Source organism: Stegostoma tigrinum, chromosome 14, assembly GCF_030684315.1.
Source record: "Stegostoma tigrinum isolate sSteTig4 chromosome 14, sSteTig4.hap1, whole genome shotgun sequence".
Classification (NCBI taxonomy): Eukaryota; Metazoa; Chordata; class Chondrichthyes; order Orectolobiformes; family Stegostomatidae; genus Stegostoma; species Stegostoma tigrinum.
Genome location: NC_081367.1, coordinates 32,662,035 through 32,680,294, shown reverse-complemented (window position 1 = coordinate 32,680,294; position 18,260 = coordinate 32,662,035). Strand labels below are relative to the sequence as shown.

Here is an 18,260-nt window from a genome sequence, read left to right as displayed (position 1 = left end):
TTTCCCTCAAGGAAGCCTGTGTTTTAGCCCCTTCATTTTGATCTTGTTAATAACATTTTAGCTGAAGCGTGATAATTGTATGCTAAAAAATAGTTTGTTGCAACAAATCAAGAAGGGGTTAAAAAAGAAGGGAGCCAATCATTCTTTGCCTGATCATAACATGATATATTATAACGTGTCTTTTACCTTTCTAATTGCTCTCTGTACCTTTGCCTAAACTGGTAATATAAATTGTAAATACTGGGACTGAGATGTTGCTCCTCCAGTTTTCTGTGATTTGCTGGAACGTTGCTGCATGCCAAGGACAGACAGTTGGGCATGTGAGCAAGATGCTGTGTTATAATGACAGGGTATGGGAATATCGGGGTCATGCTTGAGCACAGACCAAAGTGATCACCCAGTCTGTGTTTGGTTTCACCAATGTAGTGTAGACCACACTGGATGCAGCAAATATAATTCACAAGATTGGAGGAGTTACAGGTGAAATGCTGCTTCATCTGGAAAGACTATTTAGGCCTTTGGATGATGAGCAGAGAGGAGGTGAAGGGGCAGGAGTAGGACTACATCTTTTGTAGTCACATGAGAAGGTGCTGTGGGAAGTGAGGGTGGTGTTGTGGTCCTCAATCACCAGTAATCTCTCCGAGACATCCTTGACCCTAGCATCTGGGAGGCAACACATGTTCCTGGAGTAATATCACAATTCCAATATTTCTTGCTGTACAGTCTCTTCTGAACAACATTATCTACTTTTCTGAGGCCTGACATCACTTCAACAATTTCTATTTCCTGGTCCGAACAACCTCATCTTCACCACCACTTCTCTAATCTTTCCATAACTTAATCCCCACTAGACTATTATTGGAAACCCTGCTGCTTCCACACATAGAGGAACAGCAAGCCTCCATTCACCATCACCCTCCTCTGCCTGGCTGAGCTTGTCTGTACTATGAACAATTTCTTGATCAACTCCACTCACTTGCTCCAAATAAAAGGTGTTGTTACAGGTCCTAGTTATGCCTACTTTTTTGTGGGACATGTGGAACTTTCATCATTTCAGTCTTTGCCATTTTTTTTCAGATACAACCTCTTCCATACTTACCTTGTCAAGTTCCCTAAAAATCTTGAATGTCCCAATAAGGTTGCCTTGCTTTCTTCTGGTTTCCAATGAATACAGGGCCAAACCACTTACCCTCTTCTTATAAAACTGTCTTTCCATGGGTAGTTTGCTGCGAACAATGGACTGTTTAATGTTTGGCGGTTGTTTGAAGGCGACAGTTGGAGGCATGGGAAAGATATTGCAAGGTGCTCATCGTCATCGGTAATGTGTTTAAGGCTGACAAGAACATGGTGTGGTTTCTCTGCTCCCATGAGGGGAAGGTGCTGATACAAATGTTGAATGACTGATGGAGAAATAAAATTAGGTCTTAAAAAACACACAAAGTTCTGAGGAAGGGCCACTGGATCCGAAATGTTAAATCTGTTTTTTCCTTCACTTATGCTGCCAGACCTGCTGAGCTTTTACAGCAGCTTTGTTTTTGTTCCTGATTTACATCATCCGCAGTTCTTTTGGTTTTTATTTAAAATCGTGTCTTGTTGGCGTCAAGAGTCATAGAGCTCAACAACATGGAAACAGACCCTTGGTCCAACTTGTTCATGGCTAACCAGATGTCCTAAATTAATCTGGCCCCATTTGCCAGCATTTGGCCTATATCCCTCTAAACCCTTCCTATTGATATACCCATCCAGATGCCTTTTAAATGTTGTTATTGTACCGGCCTCCACCATTTCCTCTGGCAGCTCAATCCATTATCAATAGGCAAAGTTGCTAAGGGGAATATGTAGATAAAAGCAGAGGAGTGTGAACAATCCTCTAGTGAACCCAGAAGTGACTCTCCATGGAAGAGAAAACATTTGCTGCAGATGTCCTTGCTGCTCCCATGTGTTTGTCCCACACCATGTCCCACAAAAAAGTAGGCATAACTAGGACCTGTAACAACACCTTTTATTTGGAGCAAGTGAGTGGAGTTGATCAAGAAATTGTTCATAGTACAGACAAGCTCCCACAGTAGGAGCAAGTCGTTCTATAAACTTGAACAGAGGAGAAGTGGTGAAAGACAGAGCGATCAACCTGGTCTAATACTGTACAAAGTTTCAGCAGGATAAATGAAGATAACATACCAGCTACAGCCAGATAGGATGCCATTCATATCATTGACTAAGGTGGACCCAATGCCGTGACATGAACAGAAAGCACACTGGAGGGATTCATATTAAATGGCGTTGGAAGATGACAATACACTGAAGAATCTCAGCAAGTAAAGACAGTTTAGAGTTGCACTGCATAATTAGTGAAGAAATACTGTTTTGCAGCTCATGCTATCTGGCTAATGTTCGCTCTATGTTCTAATGATATGGACAATAAATGGACAAAGCACATTTCTTGACATAAAGTTGATCTCTGCAGAGAGATTTTCTTTAAATTCTGTATATATTTATCCTTCACAGTTAAAAATTTTCATTTTTATTGAAATGTTTTGTTTTATAATAAATCAGTAGTTTTGCTGTTTAACAAAGAAACCTGATTGGCAAATTGTTATTCTGAGACAATAGGTTAAATATGTACTTGTCAATGTTGATTATTGGACAAAAAGAAATTGAATATATGCTGTGAGGTTATGCTGTGACTTTTGGAGTGGTGGGACTACAGAGAAACAACACATACCTCCCAAATTAATTGTAAGATATATCTGGGGATCTTGCATGGTTTGAATTATACAGACAAATCAGAGTTCTGGGACTGGCTGAAGTTGAGGCTGATTAAGATTTTCAGTGAATTTTGCAGTTTGTATAGACATAATCGCAGACCAGGCTATCAAATGTATTTAAGATCTGATAAGAGAACAGTAACTTCTGTGTATAAAGTCCATAAAGTGTGTTTAATTGTGATAACAAGTAACAATAAACCTTACTATATGACAAACTAGAATATGTCAACTCATTTAATAAATTAACATACAGTAAAATTGGATAATAAACTTTAATTGCACACTGTACAGTGCACATCAAATGGCAAACACAATCAAAACTAATCCCGTGGATTTCACAGAAACTAGCGCCCCCACCCCCTCTGATGTTAATGACATGGTTGGATATTGCATTTCACAAGGCATTGTAATTCTTCATTTTGTTGATCTGGTCTTGAAATACCTTCTCAAGAGCCACTCTGTCATGGAATTTCTCAATGACACTACTGTTGTGGTCATTCAGTTTCTTCTTCGGGTCTACACTTTCCTGGACTTTGAAGTTGCATTCCAGTGGTCACTCACAAGCATAATTCCAGTTCTTCATTGACAGCTAGTTTAATCAAGATAAAACTTGTTCTGGCTTTCCCATTAGCTCTAATCTTGCTCAGTTGCATCCAATAATTTTTGTGGGCTTTCTAACACCCACTTTCAACTATTAGTGGCATACAGCTTCTCTGAGCTTTCACAGCTCCCAGTACTTCCCTGAGTCGTCAGTACACAAAACCCGTGTGGTTCAGTTGTCTCCCAGTAGTACAGCTAAAAGCAGCACTGCCTAACAAAAGTTCTAACTCTGTCTCCCACTCCAACTAACTTTGAACTTGCCTTCTGTGAATTCGGAACTGTTCTTATTGATCTGTTGAAAACATTGCAATCAGCAATTGCATTAAGCCCTGTAACTCAGTAGAATGAATCTTGCCACCTAGCAACTCTTGGAAATGTTTGTTGGATAAATGTTAATCTGTCACAGAGTGCTGACTTGCTTATTGCAAAAAATGGATACCAAAAAAAGGACTTAACCACATTATTAAAAATCACAATGCTTCATCTATTTTATGATCTCTCTAGACAGGGATGTTTTATCTCTGGGAGACTAACAAAAATTAACCAGTGCTAGGAATAATTACATTGGCAGGAAAACAAAAGACACAGTTGAGGTAATAATCCAGCATTTGAAATTCAAAGAAGAAAAAAGACAATTTAGCTGATAGCTCAGTTGAATTAACTGGAATTAAATTGCCAATGAAGCAGTTGGCAATTAAGCCAGAAAAAGATATCTGAAAACTTGACAGGAAATAAAAAAAACCTGAGCCTGAGAAGGAAAGAGATCTAGGAAGGTGAAACAAGAATTGCAAAATGAAGAAGAGAGGCAGGAGAAAGATAAAGGGGAAAGAGAACACTGTTTCAAAATGCTGGAACTAATGAAGAAGGATATCTTTTGACTCTGATGGAAACATGGAAGCAGAAACATATCTGTCCAGCCCAGGACCCGTTGGGTAACTGTTTAAATTTGTGCGCCCTCCCAAGAAAAGGCATGTTGATGTTTTTCACAACTATTTTGATAGATAGTTGAACAGATGAGGTGGGCAAAAGAAAACTGGTCACTGGTCACTGCTCACACAAAGCAGGTTGATTGGATGAACTTATGAAGTTTATGCCAAACTTACTGATGATGTTTCTCCAAATTATGAGATGGGAAAAAGGCTACTCCTGTATTCATGAGTTGGTTCTTGAGGCTTATATGCAGACATTTTAGAACCTCTAGAAATAGACTGTCACGCATATTTGAACTTTTAGACCATAAAGCAATTTAACTAGATGCACTAAAGGTTCAGGCCATATATAGGACCCTTAAGGACATATTTCTCCTGGAGCAATTTAAAACTGTACTCCCTTCTTTAGGAAGACCCCACGTAGAAAACCAGAAGGCTTTGGCCGTCAGACAGGCATCTGAGATGGCTGAGGATTGTGATCTTATCCACAAATCTAAATACTTTTTCTGTCACCCCCACAAAAGATAGAAGGTAGGTGAGTGATAGGTAGGTGAAAGGCCATGGATAAGCTGGGAACATTCCAGAATCTCCTACTCAGGGTGGGAATGGTATTCAAAAGCTACAGAGACATTTCACTCCACCCAAATTGGTCAAAATAACTATTGCTACTTCATCTTTCTTTTGAATTCCTCCTCATTGCGAGACTTCACAATATGGTGTTGGAAGCAAATATTCTCACCAAAGATACACAGCATACATGAACTGTGGCATCAAGACACGGTTATGTGGTGTCACATTGATTGTAACATCAGAAAGAAAGCCAAGGAAGGAAAGTGAGAAAAAGAATAGCATCATTGAATCTTCAGCTGTTATTCAGTTACAAATCACTTACGCTCAAAATATTTGCTGTAACTATACATCTCGCATTCTGTCAGTGTTGTTTTTCTGGCTTAGATAACTAACATATTATTGTCGTAATGGAAATAAAAAAGAGAAATCAATTTGGCTGTAATACCTCAATTCTCAAAAAGCAGAATTTACTGGTATAGCATTTGTTGAGGAGGAAATCTCAGTTAGCATTTTAGATTAGATTACGTATAGTGTGGAAACAGGCCCTTCGGCCCAACAAGTCCACACTGCCCCTTGAAGCGTCCCACCCAGACCCATCCCCCAATAACCCACACACCCCTGAACTCTACGGGCAATTTAGCATAGCCACCTAACCTGCACATCTTTGGACTGTGGGAGGAAACCGGAGCAGCCAGAGGAAACCCACGCAGACACGGGGAGAATGTGCAAACTCCACACAATCGCCTGAGGCTAGAATTAAACTGGGTCCCCGGTGCTGTGAAGCTGCAGTGCTAACCACTGAGCCACCGTGCCACGCTTAGGTCTGCAGCCTGCAACCAGAACAGTTTTGGAATGTTAACTCTATTTCTTTCTCAGTGGATGCCGTCAGATTTGCTGAGATTTTCCAGTATTTTCTGTTTTTTTATTTTAGATATCCAGCATTCACACAATTTGCTTCTGTGGAATGGATTCTTAACTATACATCAGCCATACATTTCCAATCTGCTACTATAATCATTGTTAGAAAGTCTAATTATTTTTCCATCTTATTGGAGCATTGGGAAGGTAAACTTTGAAACTACGGTATTCATGCAGCAAATTCTGGGCCAAAGTATAAATTTAGTGCATTAAAATGTCTAAATATAGTGCAAACATTATGGTGACTTGTTTATTAAGAGACGCACGACCTTTTATTTGAAAAGTCAAAAATAGAACTTATATTGTAATGCAGTAATAGGCACTGGTGTGGAATACACTTTGATAAACTGACTGAAAATAGTTGTTATTAGTGATGTAGTTTAGATGATTTAGTTTTGGTAATCTTCTGATTAATTCTAGTTTCCGTGTCCCACTGTTCTCATTTTTAGATGCGCCAGGATGAGACAGTTTGCAGATATTGTGGAGTTAGTTATCTAATACATCGTGAATTCAAATTAATGGAAGAGAAACTGAAAGCAATGGAAGCAGAAATGGAATTTTACCGTGAAAGTGTTGAACGTGAAGAGAAGTTGCAAAGGGAGCTTTGTTCAATGAAGCAGCATATGGAACAGTTGAAAAGTGATCATCAGCAGAAGAAGGAAAGGTAAGTACAAAGTCTGCGGAAGTAATTAGTAGCATCAAATGTTACTTGTATCGAGCATTCCATACATTAGATTTATATTGTTTTGAATGTTCCCTTTTTAATATGAGTGCCATGTGCTTTCTTAAACCAAGAGGCAAATGATCTACTCTGTATCCTTCTCTGTGATGGCATCAGTACTTCAATTTTGTTGAGTGACTGGAAGTGCTGTTTTGTAGCAAAAAGACCTGCCCTTGTTTATTCTTCCTTGATGGAACTCCTGTACTAAGCACACTGACAAGTAGCCTGAATATAAAATGATAAAGATGTTTGTTAAATGTAGGTATTAATTGAGGTTTCGGTTTAAAATGGACACTCAATTTGGGGAATATGTTTTCAGTATTGTAATTGCAAAGCCAGAAAGGTCAAAACATTTCTAATGGAGACAGAGATTGCATGGTTAGAAACACTGTAAGAAATCAATTAGTAGAACTGTGCTCTTTTTAGAAAAATAGCGAAACTTAGTCATTATTTGTTTCTTATTCAGTAAATAGTTACATCTTCATTTAAAACTCTTCTCAGCTTGACTGGTACCCTTGGTGTCACTTCAGAAGATAGTTCACTCTATCTTGACTCTAGCAAAAGGTTTTAACTAAATCAAGGCCATTTGTGTTGTTGTCATATGGAACAGACTTTAACCTGTCTGTTAAAGCATGGCCATCAATATGTAGCTTCAGGACAAAATTCAAAGCACCATACTATGAGTTACTGGACTCAACGTTAACTCTCATTTTCTTTCCACAGATGCTGCCAGACCTGCTGAGTTTCTGTTTCACTATGTTGCTACCTATATTTATCTTGCATTGTGCACCTGGGAGCTACTTTATTCATTGAATCAACAATGTCATTATTTAAAAACTTGACAGATATAAATTTACTTAAACAGACAATACAAATGTTATCTTCTACAAAACTGAAACATTTTTGTACACAGAAAAGTTTGCTAATGAAAAATCAGTTTTAGTAAATGGGATACAAAAATAATAATCTTATTTCCTTTCTGAAAGCACGTCAAGCTTAAATTGATAGTCTTGCATACATAATTGAATTGATATTATTTATTTTTAATTTATCCTTTCATTGGAAATAGTTGTTGTTAGATCAACTTTTATTGTCCATCCCGACATAACCTTCAGAAGATGGTGATGAGTTGCCTTCTTGAACTAGTATCAGAGATAATGGGAACTGCAGATGCTGGAGAATCCAAGATAATAAAATGTGAGGCTGGATGAACACAGCAAGCCAAGCAGCATCTCAGGAGCACAAAAGCTGACGTTTCGGGCCTAGACCCTTCATCAGAGAGGGGGATGGGGTGAGGGTTCTGGAATAAATAGGGAGAGAGGGGGAGGCGGACCGAGGATGGAGAGAAAAGAAGATAGGTGGAGAGAGTATAGGTGGGGAGGTGGGGAGGGGATAGGTCAGTCCAGGGAAGACGGACAGGTCAAGGAGGTGGGATGAGGTTAGTAGGTAGATGGGGGTACGGCTTGGGGTGGGAGGAAGGGATGGGTGAGAGGAAGAACAGGTTAGGGAGGCAGAGACAGGTTGGACTGGTTTTGGAATGCAGTGGGTGGAGGGGAAGAGCTGGGCTGGTTGTGTGGTGCAGTGGGGGGAGGGGACGAACTGGGCTGGTTTAGGGATGCAGTTGGGGAAGGGGAGATTTTGAAACTGGTGAAGTCCACATTGATACCATTGGGCTGCAGGGTTCCCAAGCGGAATATGAGTTGCTGTTCCTGCAACCTTCGGGTGGCATCATTGTGGCACTGCAGGAGGCCCATGATGGACATGTCATCTAAAGAATGGGAGGGGGAGTGGAAATGGTTTGCGACTGGGAGGTGCAGTTGTTTGTTGCGAACTGAGTGGAGGTGTTCTGCAAAGCAGTCTCCAAGCCTCCGCTCAGTTCGCAACAAACAACTGCACCTCCCAGTCGCAAACCATTTCCACTCCCCCTCCCATTCTCTTGATGACATGTCCATCATGGGCCTCCTGCACTGCCACAATGATGCCACCCGAAGGTTGCAGGAACAGCAACTCATATTCCGCCTGGGAACCCTGCAGCCATATGGTATCAATGTGGACTTCACCAGTTTCAAAATCTCCCCTTCCCCCACTGCATCCCTAAACCAGCCCAGTTCATCCCCTCCCCCCACTGCACCACACAACCAGCCCAGCTCTTCCCCCCCACCCACTGCATCCCAAAACCAGTCCAACCTGTCTCTGCCTCCCTAACCGGTTCTTCCTCTCACCCATCCCTTCCTCCCACCCCAAGCCGCACCCCCAGCTACCTACTAACCTCATCCCACCTCCTTGACCTGTCCGTCTTCCCTGGACTGACCTATCCCCTCCCTACCTCCCCACCCACACCTTCTCCACCTATCTTCTTTACTCTCCATCTTCGGTCCGCCTCCCCCTCTCTCCCTATTTATTCCAGTTCCCTCCCCCCATCCCCCTCTCTGATGAAGGGTCTAGGCCCGAAACGTCAGCTTTTGTGCTCCTGAGATGCTGCTTGGCCTGCTGTGTTCATCCAGCCTCACATTTTATTATCCAAGCCTCCGCTTGGTTTCCCCAATGTGGAGGAAGCCACACCGGGTACAGTGGATGCAGTATACCACATTGGCAGATGTGCAGGTGAACCTCTGCTTAATGTGGAATGTCATCTTGGGGCCTGGGATAGGGGTGAGGGAGGAGGTGTGGGGGCAAGTGTAGCATTTCCTGCGGTTGCAGGGGAATGTGCTGGGTGTGGTGGGGTTGGAGGGCAGTGTGGAGCGAACAAGGGAGTCACGGAGAGAGTGGTCTCTCCGGAAAGCAGACAGGGGTGGGGATGGAAAAATGTCTTGGGTGGTGGGGTCGGATTGTAGATGGCTGAAGTGTCGGAGGATGATGCGTTGTATCCGGAGGTTGGTGGGGTGGTGTGTGAGAACGAGGGGGATCCTCTTTGGGCGGTTGTGGCGGGGGCGGGGTGTGAGGGATGTGTTGTGGGAAATACGGGAGACGCGGTCAAGGGCGTTCTCGATCACTGTGGGGGGAAAGTTGAGGTCCTTGAAGAACTTGGACATCTGGGATGCGCGGGAGTGGAATGTCTTATCGTGGGAGCAGATGCGGCGGAGGCGGAGGAATTGGGAATAGGGGATGGAATTTTTGCACGAGGGTGGGTGGGAGGAGGTGTATTCTAGGTAGCTGTGGGAGTCGGTGGGCTTGAAATGGACATCAGTTACAAGCTGGTTGCCTGAGATGGAGACTGAGAGGTCCAGGAAGGTGAGGGATGTGCTGAAGATGGCCCAGGTGAACTGAAGGTTGGGGTGGAAGGTGTTGGTGAAGTGGATGAACTGTTCGAGCTCCTCTGGGGAGCAAGAGGCGGCGCCGTTACAGTCATCAATGTACCAGAGGAAGAGGTGGGGTTTGGGGCCCGTGTGGGTGCGGAAGATGGACTGTTCCACGTAACCTACAAAGAGGCAGGCATAGCTTGGGCCCATGCGCGTACCCATGGCCACCCCCTTAGTCTGTAGGAAGTGGGAGGAGTCAAATGAGAAGTTGTTGAGGGTGAGGACGAGTTCGGCTAGGCGGATGAGGGTGTCGGTGGAGGCGGACTGGTCGGGCCTGCGGGACAGGAAGAAGTGGAGGGCCTTGAGGCTATCTGCATGCGGAATGCAGGTGTATAGGGACTGGACGTCCATGGTGAAGATGAGGTGTTGGGGGCCAGGGAATTGGAAGTCCTGGAGGAGGTGGATGGCGTGGGTGGTGTCATGGACGTAGGTGGGGAGCTCCTGGACCAAAGGGGAGAAAATGGAGTCCACATAGGTGGAGATGAGTTCGGTGGGGCAGGAGCAGGCTGAGACGATGGGTCGACCAGGGCAGGCAGGTTTGTGGATTTTGGGAAGGAGATAGAAATGGGCTGTGCGGGGTTGGGGAACAGTGAGGTTGGAGGCTGTGGGTGGGAGGTCCCCTGAGGTGATGAGGTCATGAATGGTGTTGGAGATGATGGTTTGGTACTCGGGTGTGGGGTCATGATCGAGGGGGCAGTAGGAGGTGGTGTCGGAGAGTTGGCGTCTGGCCTTGGCGATGTAGAGGTCAGTGCACCATACTACCACTGCGCCACCCTTGTCTGTGGGTTTGATGGTGAGGTTGGGGTTGGAGCAGAGGGCTGCCCGTTCTGCGGGGGAGAGGTTGGAGTGGGTGAGAGGGGTGGAGAGGTTGAGGCGGTTAATGTCATGAACGTTATTCACCATGGACGTCCAGTCCCTATACACCTGCATTCTGCATGCAGATGGCCTCAAGGCCCTCCGCTTCTTCCTGTCCCGCAGGCCCGACCAGTCCCCCTCCACCGACACCCTCATCCGCCTAGCCGAACTCGTCCTCACCCTCAACAACTTCTCTTTTGACTCCTCCCACTTCCTACAGACTAAGGGGGTGGCCATGGGCACCCACATGGGCCCCAGCTCTGCCTGCCTCTTTGTCGGTTACGTGGAACAGTCCCTCTTCCGCACCTACACAGGCCCCAAACCCCACCTCTTCCTCCAGTACATTGATGACTGTATCGGCGCCGCCTCTTGCTCCCCAGAGGAGCTCGAACAGTTCATCCACTTCACCAACACTTTCCACCCCAACCTTCAGTTCACCTGGGCCATCTCCAGCACATCCCTCACCTTCCTGGACCTCTCAGTCTCCATCTCAGGCAACCAGCTTGTAACTGATGTCCATTTCAAGCCCACCGACTCCCACAGCTACCTAGAATACACCTCCTCCCACCCACCCTCGTGCAAAAATTCCATCCCCTATTCCCAATTCCTCCGCCTCCGCCGCATCTGCTCCCACGATAAGACATTCCACTCCCGCACATCCCAGATGTCCAAGTTCTTCAAGGACTGCAACTTTCCCCCCACAGTGATCGAGAACGCCCTTGACCGCGTCTCCCGTATTTCCCACAACACATCCCTCACACCCCGCCCCCGCCACAACCGCCCAAAGCGGATCTCCCTCGTTCTCACACACCACCCCACCAACCTCCGGATACAACGCATCATCCTCCGACACTTCCGCCATCTACAATTCGACCCCACCACCCAAGACATTTTTCCATCCCCACCCCTGTCTGCTTTCCGGACAGACCACTCTCTCCGTGACTCCCTTGTTCGCTCCACACTGCCCTCCAACCCCACCACACCCAGCACCTTCCCCTGCAACCGCAGGAAATGCAACACTTGCCCCCACACCTCCTCCCTCACCCCTATCCCAGGCCCCAAGATGACATTCCACATTAAGCAGAGGTTCACCTGCACATCTGCCAATGTGGTATACTGCATCCACTGTACCCGGTGTGGCTTCCTCTACATTGTGGAAACCAAGCGGAGGCTTGGAGACCGCTTTGCAGAACACCTCCGCTCGGTTCGCAACAAACAACTGCACCTCCCAGTCGCAAACCATTTCCACTCCCCCTCCCATTCTTTAGATGACATGTCCATCAAGGGCCTCCTGCAGTGCCACAATGATGCCACCCGAAGGTTGCAGGAACAGCAACTCATATTCCGCTTGGGAACCCTGCAGCCTAATGGTATCAATGTGGACTTCACCAGTTTTAAAATCTCCCCTTCCCCAACTGCATCCCTAAACCAGCCCAGTTCGTCCCCTCCCCCCACTGCACCACACAACCAGCCCAGCTCTTCCCCTCCACCCACTGCATCCCAAAACCAGTCCAACCTGTCTCTGCCTCCCTAACCTGTTCTTCCTCTCACCCATCCCTTCCTCCCACCCCAAGCCGTACCCCCATCTACCTACTAACCTCATCCCACCTCCTTGACCTGTCCGTCTTCCCTGGACTGACCTATCCCCTCCCTACCTCCCCACCTATACTCTCCTGTCCACCTATCTTCTTTTCTCTCCATCTTCGGTCCGCCTCCCCCTCTCTCCCTATTTATTCCAGAACCCTCACCCCATCCCCCTCTCTGATGAAGGGTCTAGGCCCGAAACGTCAGCTTTTGTGCTCCTGAGGTACTGCTTGGCCTGCTGTGTTCATCCAGCCTCACATTTTATTATCTTGCCTTCTTGAACTGATGCAGTTCATCTGGTGTAGCCACATGTATAGTGCAGTAAAGGAGGGTGTTCATAGATTTTGACTCCACTGACAGTGAAGGAATAATGCTGTAGTTTTTAAAATCAGGATGGTTTGTGACTTAGAAGTAACTTACAGATGGTGGTAATACCCATGCATTTGCTGTTCTTGTCCTTCTAAGTGGATGAGATTGTAGATTTGGAAGGTACTGTCAAAGAAGGCTTAATGAGTTACTGTAGTAAGCTTTGTATTGAGTGCACACTTTTTGTGGTGGAAGAGTGAATATTTAAAGAAGTGGATGGGTGTTACTTGAGCTGACTGTTTCGTCCTGAAGGGTGTTAAGCTTCTTGAACATTGTTTGAGCTGCAATCATCCAGGCAAGTGGAGAATATTCTGTCATACTTTTCACTTGTGCCTTGTAGATTGTAGACAGGTTTTGGGGAATCTGGAGATGAGCCACTCACTGCAGAATTCCCCACTTCTGACCTGCCTCTGCAGCCACAGTAATTAAACAGCTGGTCCAGTTCAATTTTTGGTCAGTGGTAACCCCAGCATGTTGATAGTGGGAGATTTACCGATGTTTGTACCGTTGAATCTCATGAGTGATAGTTGAATTCTGACATTTTGACGATGAATATTGCCTGGCACTTGTGTGACACAAATGTTACTTGCCACATCCATAAGACCATAAGACTTTGGAGCTGAAATTAGGCAATTTGGCCTATTGAGTCTGCTCTGCCAGTAAGTTTCTCAACCCCATTCTCCCACTTTCACCTCGTAACCCTTAATAACCAAGAACCTGGCATCCCCAATCTGAACAGTTTTCCAAACTTGCTGCATATGGACAGGGATGTTTCAGTACGTGAGGAGTCACAAATTGTACTGAACATTGTGCAATCAAAAATTCCGAATATCCACACTTCCGACTTTGTGATTGGGAAGAGGTTATTGCTGAAATAGCTAAAGATCTTTTGGCTGAGGGCACTATCCCAAGTAAAAGTTTGACCTTCAATGAGCACAATCATCTTCCTTCTTGCTAGGTATGACTCCAGACAGTGGAATTTTTCAATTCTCATTCCTTTTATCTTCTGTTTTATTCAGACTCTTCATTGCCACAGTAGGCCACTTGCTGTATTGAAGTCAAGTGCTGTCAATCTCACCTCATTGTGTTGTAACTCTATGTCATGGAATGACTCTATGTCATGTATCAGTTCATATATGCCATCTATCACCACCATTCCACTACCTCCTTCCCCCTCTCTTTATCTGCAGCTCCCCTATCCAGTTGTGAAGAAGGGTAATACCTGAAATGTTGACTTCCCCTTTCCTGGCTTGCTGTGTTCTTCCAGCCTTCTGTTTGTCTACCATATATAATATCTGTTCAGTTCTCAGCCAGATTCCTGTGCAGAACTGTCCATAGAAGATAGTTCACTTACCACGAAATGGACGTGCCCATAGTATCCACTAAATGATCTGATTGCTAGCAATTCATTGACTGTTGAATAACTTAATGTAGGCAATCTGAACAGCAGATAGAAAACAGTGTTTTACCTCAGCTCTGTCTAAGGGCTCATTAAAAACAGGTCCACAATTGAGTTTTGTTTACTCAAAATATGAAGGAGATTTTAATTCACAGGGACTTATGAACATCTGCAGATGAATATTGGTTGCCTTCCATTGTTTGCATTCTAAGCTGATTTGGCAAAACAAAGAATGAACTGTTGTATTCACACTCTTGTCTCTCATCCCAGGTTTTCGAATTCAGTTAATTCTGTCTGGTGGCTGAAATTTGTTTTAACACCTTTTGGTCTGTGCTGTCTGTTTTCTGACATGTTTTGTTTTATTTCCATTGGCATCAGAATGTCTGTTGCTTTTTGTTAAATATTTGCTTTCCTTTGCTTTTTTAGTAATTTAAAGCAGTACATGACAATTTTTGCTTTCGTCTTTTTTTTTACAGGCTTTTAATTTTTCCTACAATATTCTTCCTCAGAGTTCATTGTAGACACATCAATCTCTAATTTACTCTCAGTCTATTCCCCATTTTCTTTATGCCATTTGTTATCTTTCTGTTGGTCCTTGCAGGGTTCGGTGGCCAAGTGGGAAGGTGTTGGTTTTGTTAAATGGTGGGTTTGATCCCTTCTCATGTCTTGAATGACATTGGTTGCCAACTTTGGAGCCAAAGTGTTCGTCTTTGGCTTTTTGGGCAGCACAGTGACTCAGTGGTTAGCACTGCTGCCTCACACCGCCAGGGGCCTGGGTTCAATTCCCCTCGGGCAGCTGTCTCTGTGAAGTTTGCACATTCTCCCTGTGTCTGCATGGGTTTCCTCTAAGTGCTCGAGTTTCCTCCCACACTCCAAAGATGTTCTTGCTGAGTGGATTGGTCATGCTAAATTGCCCGTAGTGTTCATGGATGTGTAGATGTGGATTTGGGAAATGGGTCTGGGTGGGATTCTCTGAGGGTCAGTGTGGACATGTTGGGCCAAAGAGCCTGTTTCCACACTTGTCGGGGGGGTTCTATGGATAAACACTATACACCCTTCCCCCACAGGAGTACGTTACTATTGCGTAGTTACATAGAACATAGAACATAGAACAGTACAGCACAGAACAGGCCCTTCAGCCCACAATGTTGTGCCGACCATTGATCCTCATGTATGCACCCTCAAATTTCTGTGACCATATACATGTCCAGCAGTCTCTTAAATGACCCCAATGACCTTGCTTCCACAACTGCTGCTGGCAACGCATTCCATGCTCTCACAACTCTCTGCGTAAAGAACCTGCCTCTGACATCCCCTCTATACTTTCCACCAACCAGCTTAAAACTATGATCCCTCGTGCTAGCCATTTCTGCCCTGGGAAATAGTCTCTGGCTATCAACTCTATCTATGCCTCTCATTATCTTGTATACCTCAATTAGGTCCCCTCTCCTCCTCCTTTTCTCCAATGAAAAGAGACCGAGCTCAGTCAACCTCTCTTCATAAGATAAGCCCTCCAGTCCAGGCAGCATCCTGGTAAACCTCCTCTGAACCCTCTCCAAAGCATCCACATCTTTCCTATAATAGGGCGCCCAGAACTGGACGCAGTTGTCTCTGTAGGTGAAATGTTATAGTCTGAACAATGTGGACAATGGCAAGATTTGTGACAGGAAAAGAGAAATGGCCTAACTAGGTCCACCTCAGGAGCAACTTGCTCTGTCTTTTATGCTGTTGACAAGCAGCACGACATAATTCTTGCTAGCCAGCAGCAAGTTGCCAATTAAGAGGGCATTATTAATTGTTAAATACCTTGTTAACAGGCTAACTTGCCTCATTAATATTCATGATAACAAAGTGTGGAGCTGGATGAACACAGCAGGCCAAGCAGCCTCTTAGGAGCACAAAAACTGATGTTTCGGGCTTAGAAGGGTCTAGGCCTGAAATGTCAGCTTTTGTGCTCCTAAGATGCTGCTTGGCCTCCTGCGTTCATCCAGCTCCACACTTTGTTATCTCGGATTCTCCAGCATCTGCAGTTCCCATTATCTCTGATCTCTCCTTAACATTCATCTTCTTATCTTGCCAAATATACCAAACAAGCTGGATGTTGAGAAAACTCAGCATGGGCCCAGAGTAGTTGCTGATTCAGCTCACTGCTTGAAAAGGACCTCCGTGTTGTGGATTATCAAACTGTCCTTCAGAGGCACAGGCACCAGCCACAGATTCCCCTTGTCCAAGGACAACGACACCAGCTTTTGCCACCCCTCATGACCATCATTGCACATCTCCAGTATATTGGCAGGGCACACCAAAAACACAGACAAATATATTGCAAGGATTGGAGGATTTGAGCTATAGGGAGAGGCATTTTTTTGATGAAAATTGATGATGTTTGAGGGCTAGGCCAGCATTTATTGTCCATCCCTAATTGCTCAGAGAGTACTTAACAGTCATCCATTGCTATGGGTCTAGAGTCACATATAGGCTAGACCAGATAAGAGTGGCAGTTTCCTTCCCTCAAGGACATTCATGAACCAGATGGGTTTGGTCATCATTAGACTCTTAATTCCAGATTTTTTCATTGAATTCAAATTCTACCATGTATAGCCGTGAGATTCAAACCCAAGTCCCCAGAACATTATCTGGGTCTCTGGATTAAGAGTCTAGCAATAATACTACTAAGCCATCACCTCCCTGTGACCTTATAGTGGTTTACAAAACAATGAGGAGTATGGATAAGGTGAATAACCAAGGTCTTTTTCTCAGGGTCGAGGAGTCCAAAACTATAGAGAGCATAGGGTTAAGGTAAGAGGGCAAAGATTTAAAAGGGCCTTGAGGGGCAATGTTTTCATGCAGAGAGATGGGTATGGAGTAAGCTGCCAGAAAAAAAGTGGCAGTGATGGGTACGATTGCAGCATTTAAAAGGTATCCGGATGTGTGCACGCATAGGAAGTGCCTAGAGGGATATGGGCCAAACACTGACAAATAGGACCGTATCAGTTCAGGATATCTGATTGACATGGATGAATTGGACCAAAGGGTTTGTTTTCATGCTGTATACTCTGTGACCCTATGACTTGCATTGTAGGGCAAACTGGCAATGAGCATTGAAAGTCTGCAGCAGGGACTCCTTGTGTACAAGGACAAGGACCCAGTTCACAGGTTGGACAAAGGCGCATCTCAGAGCTGCTTACTTCTTCTTCTAGCATTTGCTTACTTAGTGCCAACCTGCATGCCTGCAGCATCCATGCTTAGCCTTGCCATGTCAATTAGTGCATTCATGCAACCAGGCAACTTGCCTTGCTGGTTAGCAGTCCTCAGTCAAGGAAGTGTACCTCTTGCAATATGGCAGTATGCTACATTAATCTCCACCTACATCATGTATTTGCAGCTTGTCCAGTAACCCCACTGCATGTGCAATCAGTAGGCAGCCTTGTCTCCAACTCTCAGGGGAATAGGCCTAATCCAAGTCCAACAAGGCACCTGTAGTTAGGGGGTTCTGGCGTAGTAAGTCATGGCAGCCTCCAAAACTGCTCCAGGGGATTGCCGTCGTTCAGGAGTCCTGTCAGGGTGATGTTATTGAAGGAGACAGTGCCTCTGCAGTCTAGGGAGTGGGTCACCATCAGTCCTGTGGGCCTATATTAGCCAATCTGCAGTTTAGGGTTAACATGGTCAGGGAGATGTACAGTTACTGTCAGTGGTCTTGGCACTTCTGATCTGGGACTGTATAGTTAGGTCACCAAAAAGAAAGGGCGTGGGAAGAAGAGAAATGGAGTCCGCTGCCATGGGAAAGACACTCAGCAAGCTATTCCTTGGGACTGAGGCAGGCGGTGGGATGCAGTAATGACAGTTATGAAGGGAGGCAATAATCTGAAAAGTACAGTGACATTTGGTAAATCATGAAAGGGTTGGGGGCTCATGAGGAAGGGGCTTCATCTAAAGTCATGTGCATGCTGGTTTCAAAATTTGGGATGACAGTGTTTTACCACACATGGCATGGTCACCTTGTAAGGCTTGGGAGAAAGGGTGGGCAGGTACAGGTTCATGTACACAAGTTGGGTGGATAATGGGAAGGGCAACCAGGAAGAGGATTTTAAATAGAAAACGGAAGAACTGCAGATGCTGTAAATCAGGAATAAAAAGAAAGTTGTTGGAAAAGCTCAGCAGGTCTGGCAGCATTTGTAAAGGAGAGAAACAGAGTTAACGTTCACTGGACCTGAAACGTTAACTCTGTTTTTTTCCTTCATGGATGCTGCCAGA

General features: G+C 45.0%; 1 protein-coding gene across 4 annotated transcripts in view; it reads left to right on the top strand.

Annotated features, from left to right (window-relative positions):
- The window catches only part of lekr1 (leucine, glutamate and lysine rich 1), a 176,598-nt gene that overhangs the window by 55,829 nt on the left and 102,509 nt on the right, over positions 1-18,260 (top strand). For all 4 annotated transcript variants that reach the window (XM_059651082.1, XM_048542834.2, XM_059651081.1 and 1 more), the window contains one exon: positions 6,232-6,446. In XM_059651082.1, the coding sequence (XP_059507065.1) occupies positions 6,232-6,446 (215 nt within the window). The remainder of the gene's footprint in view (positions 1-6,231; positions 6,447-18,260) is intronic.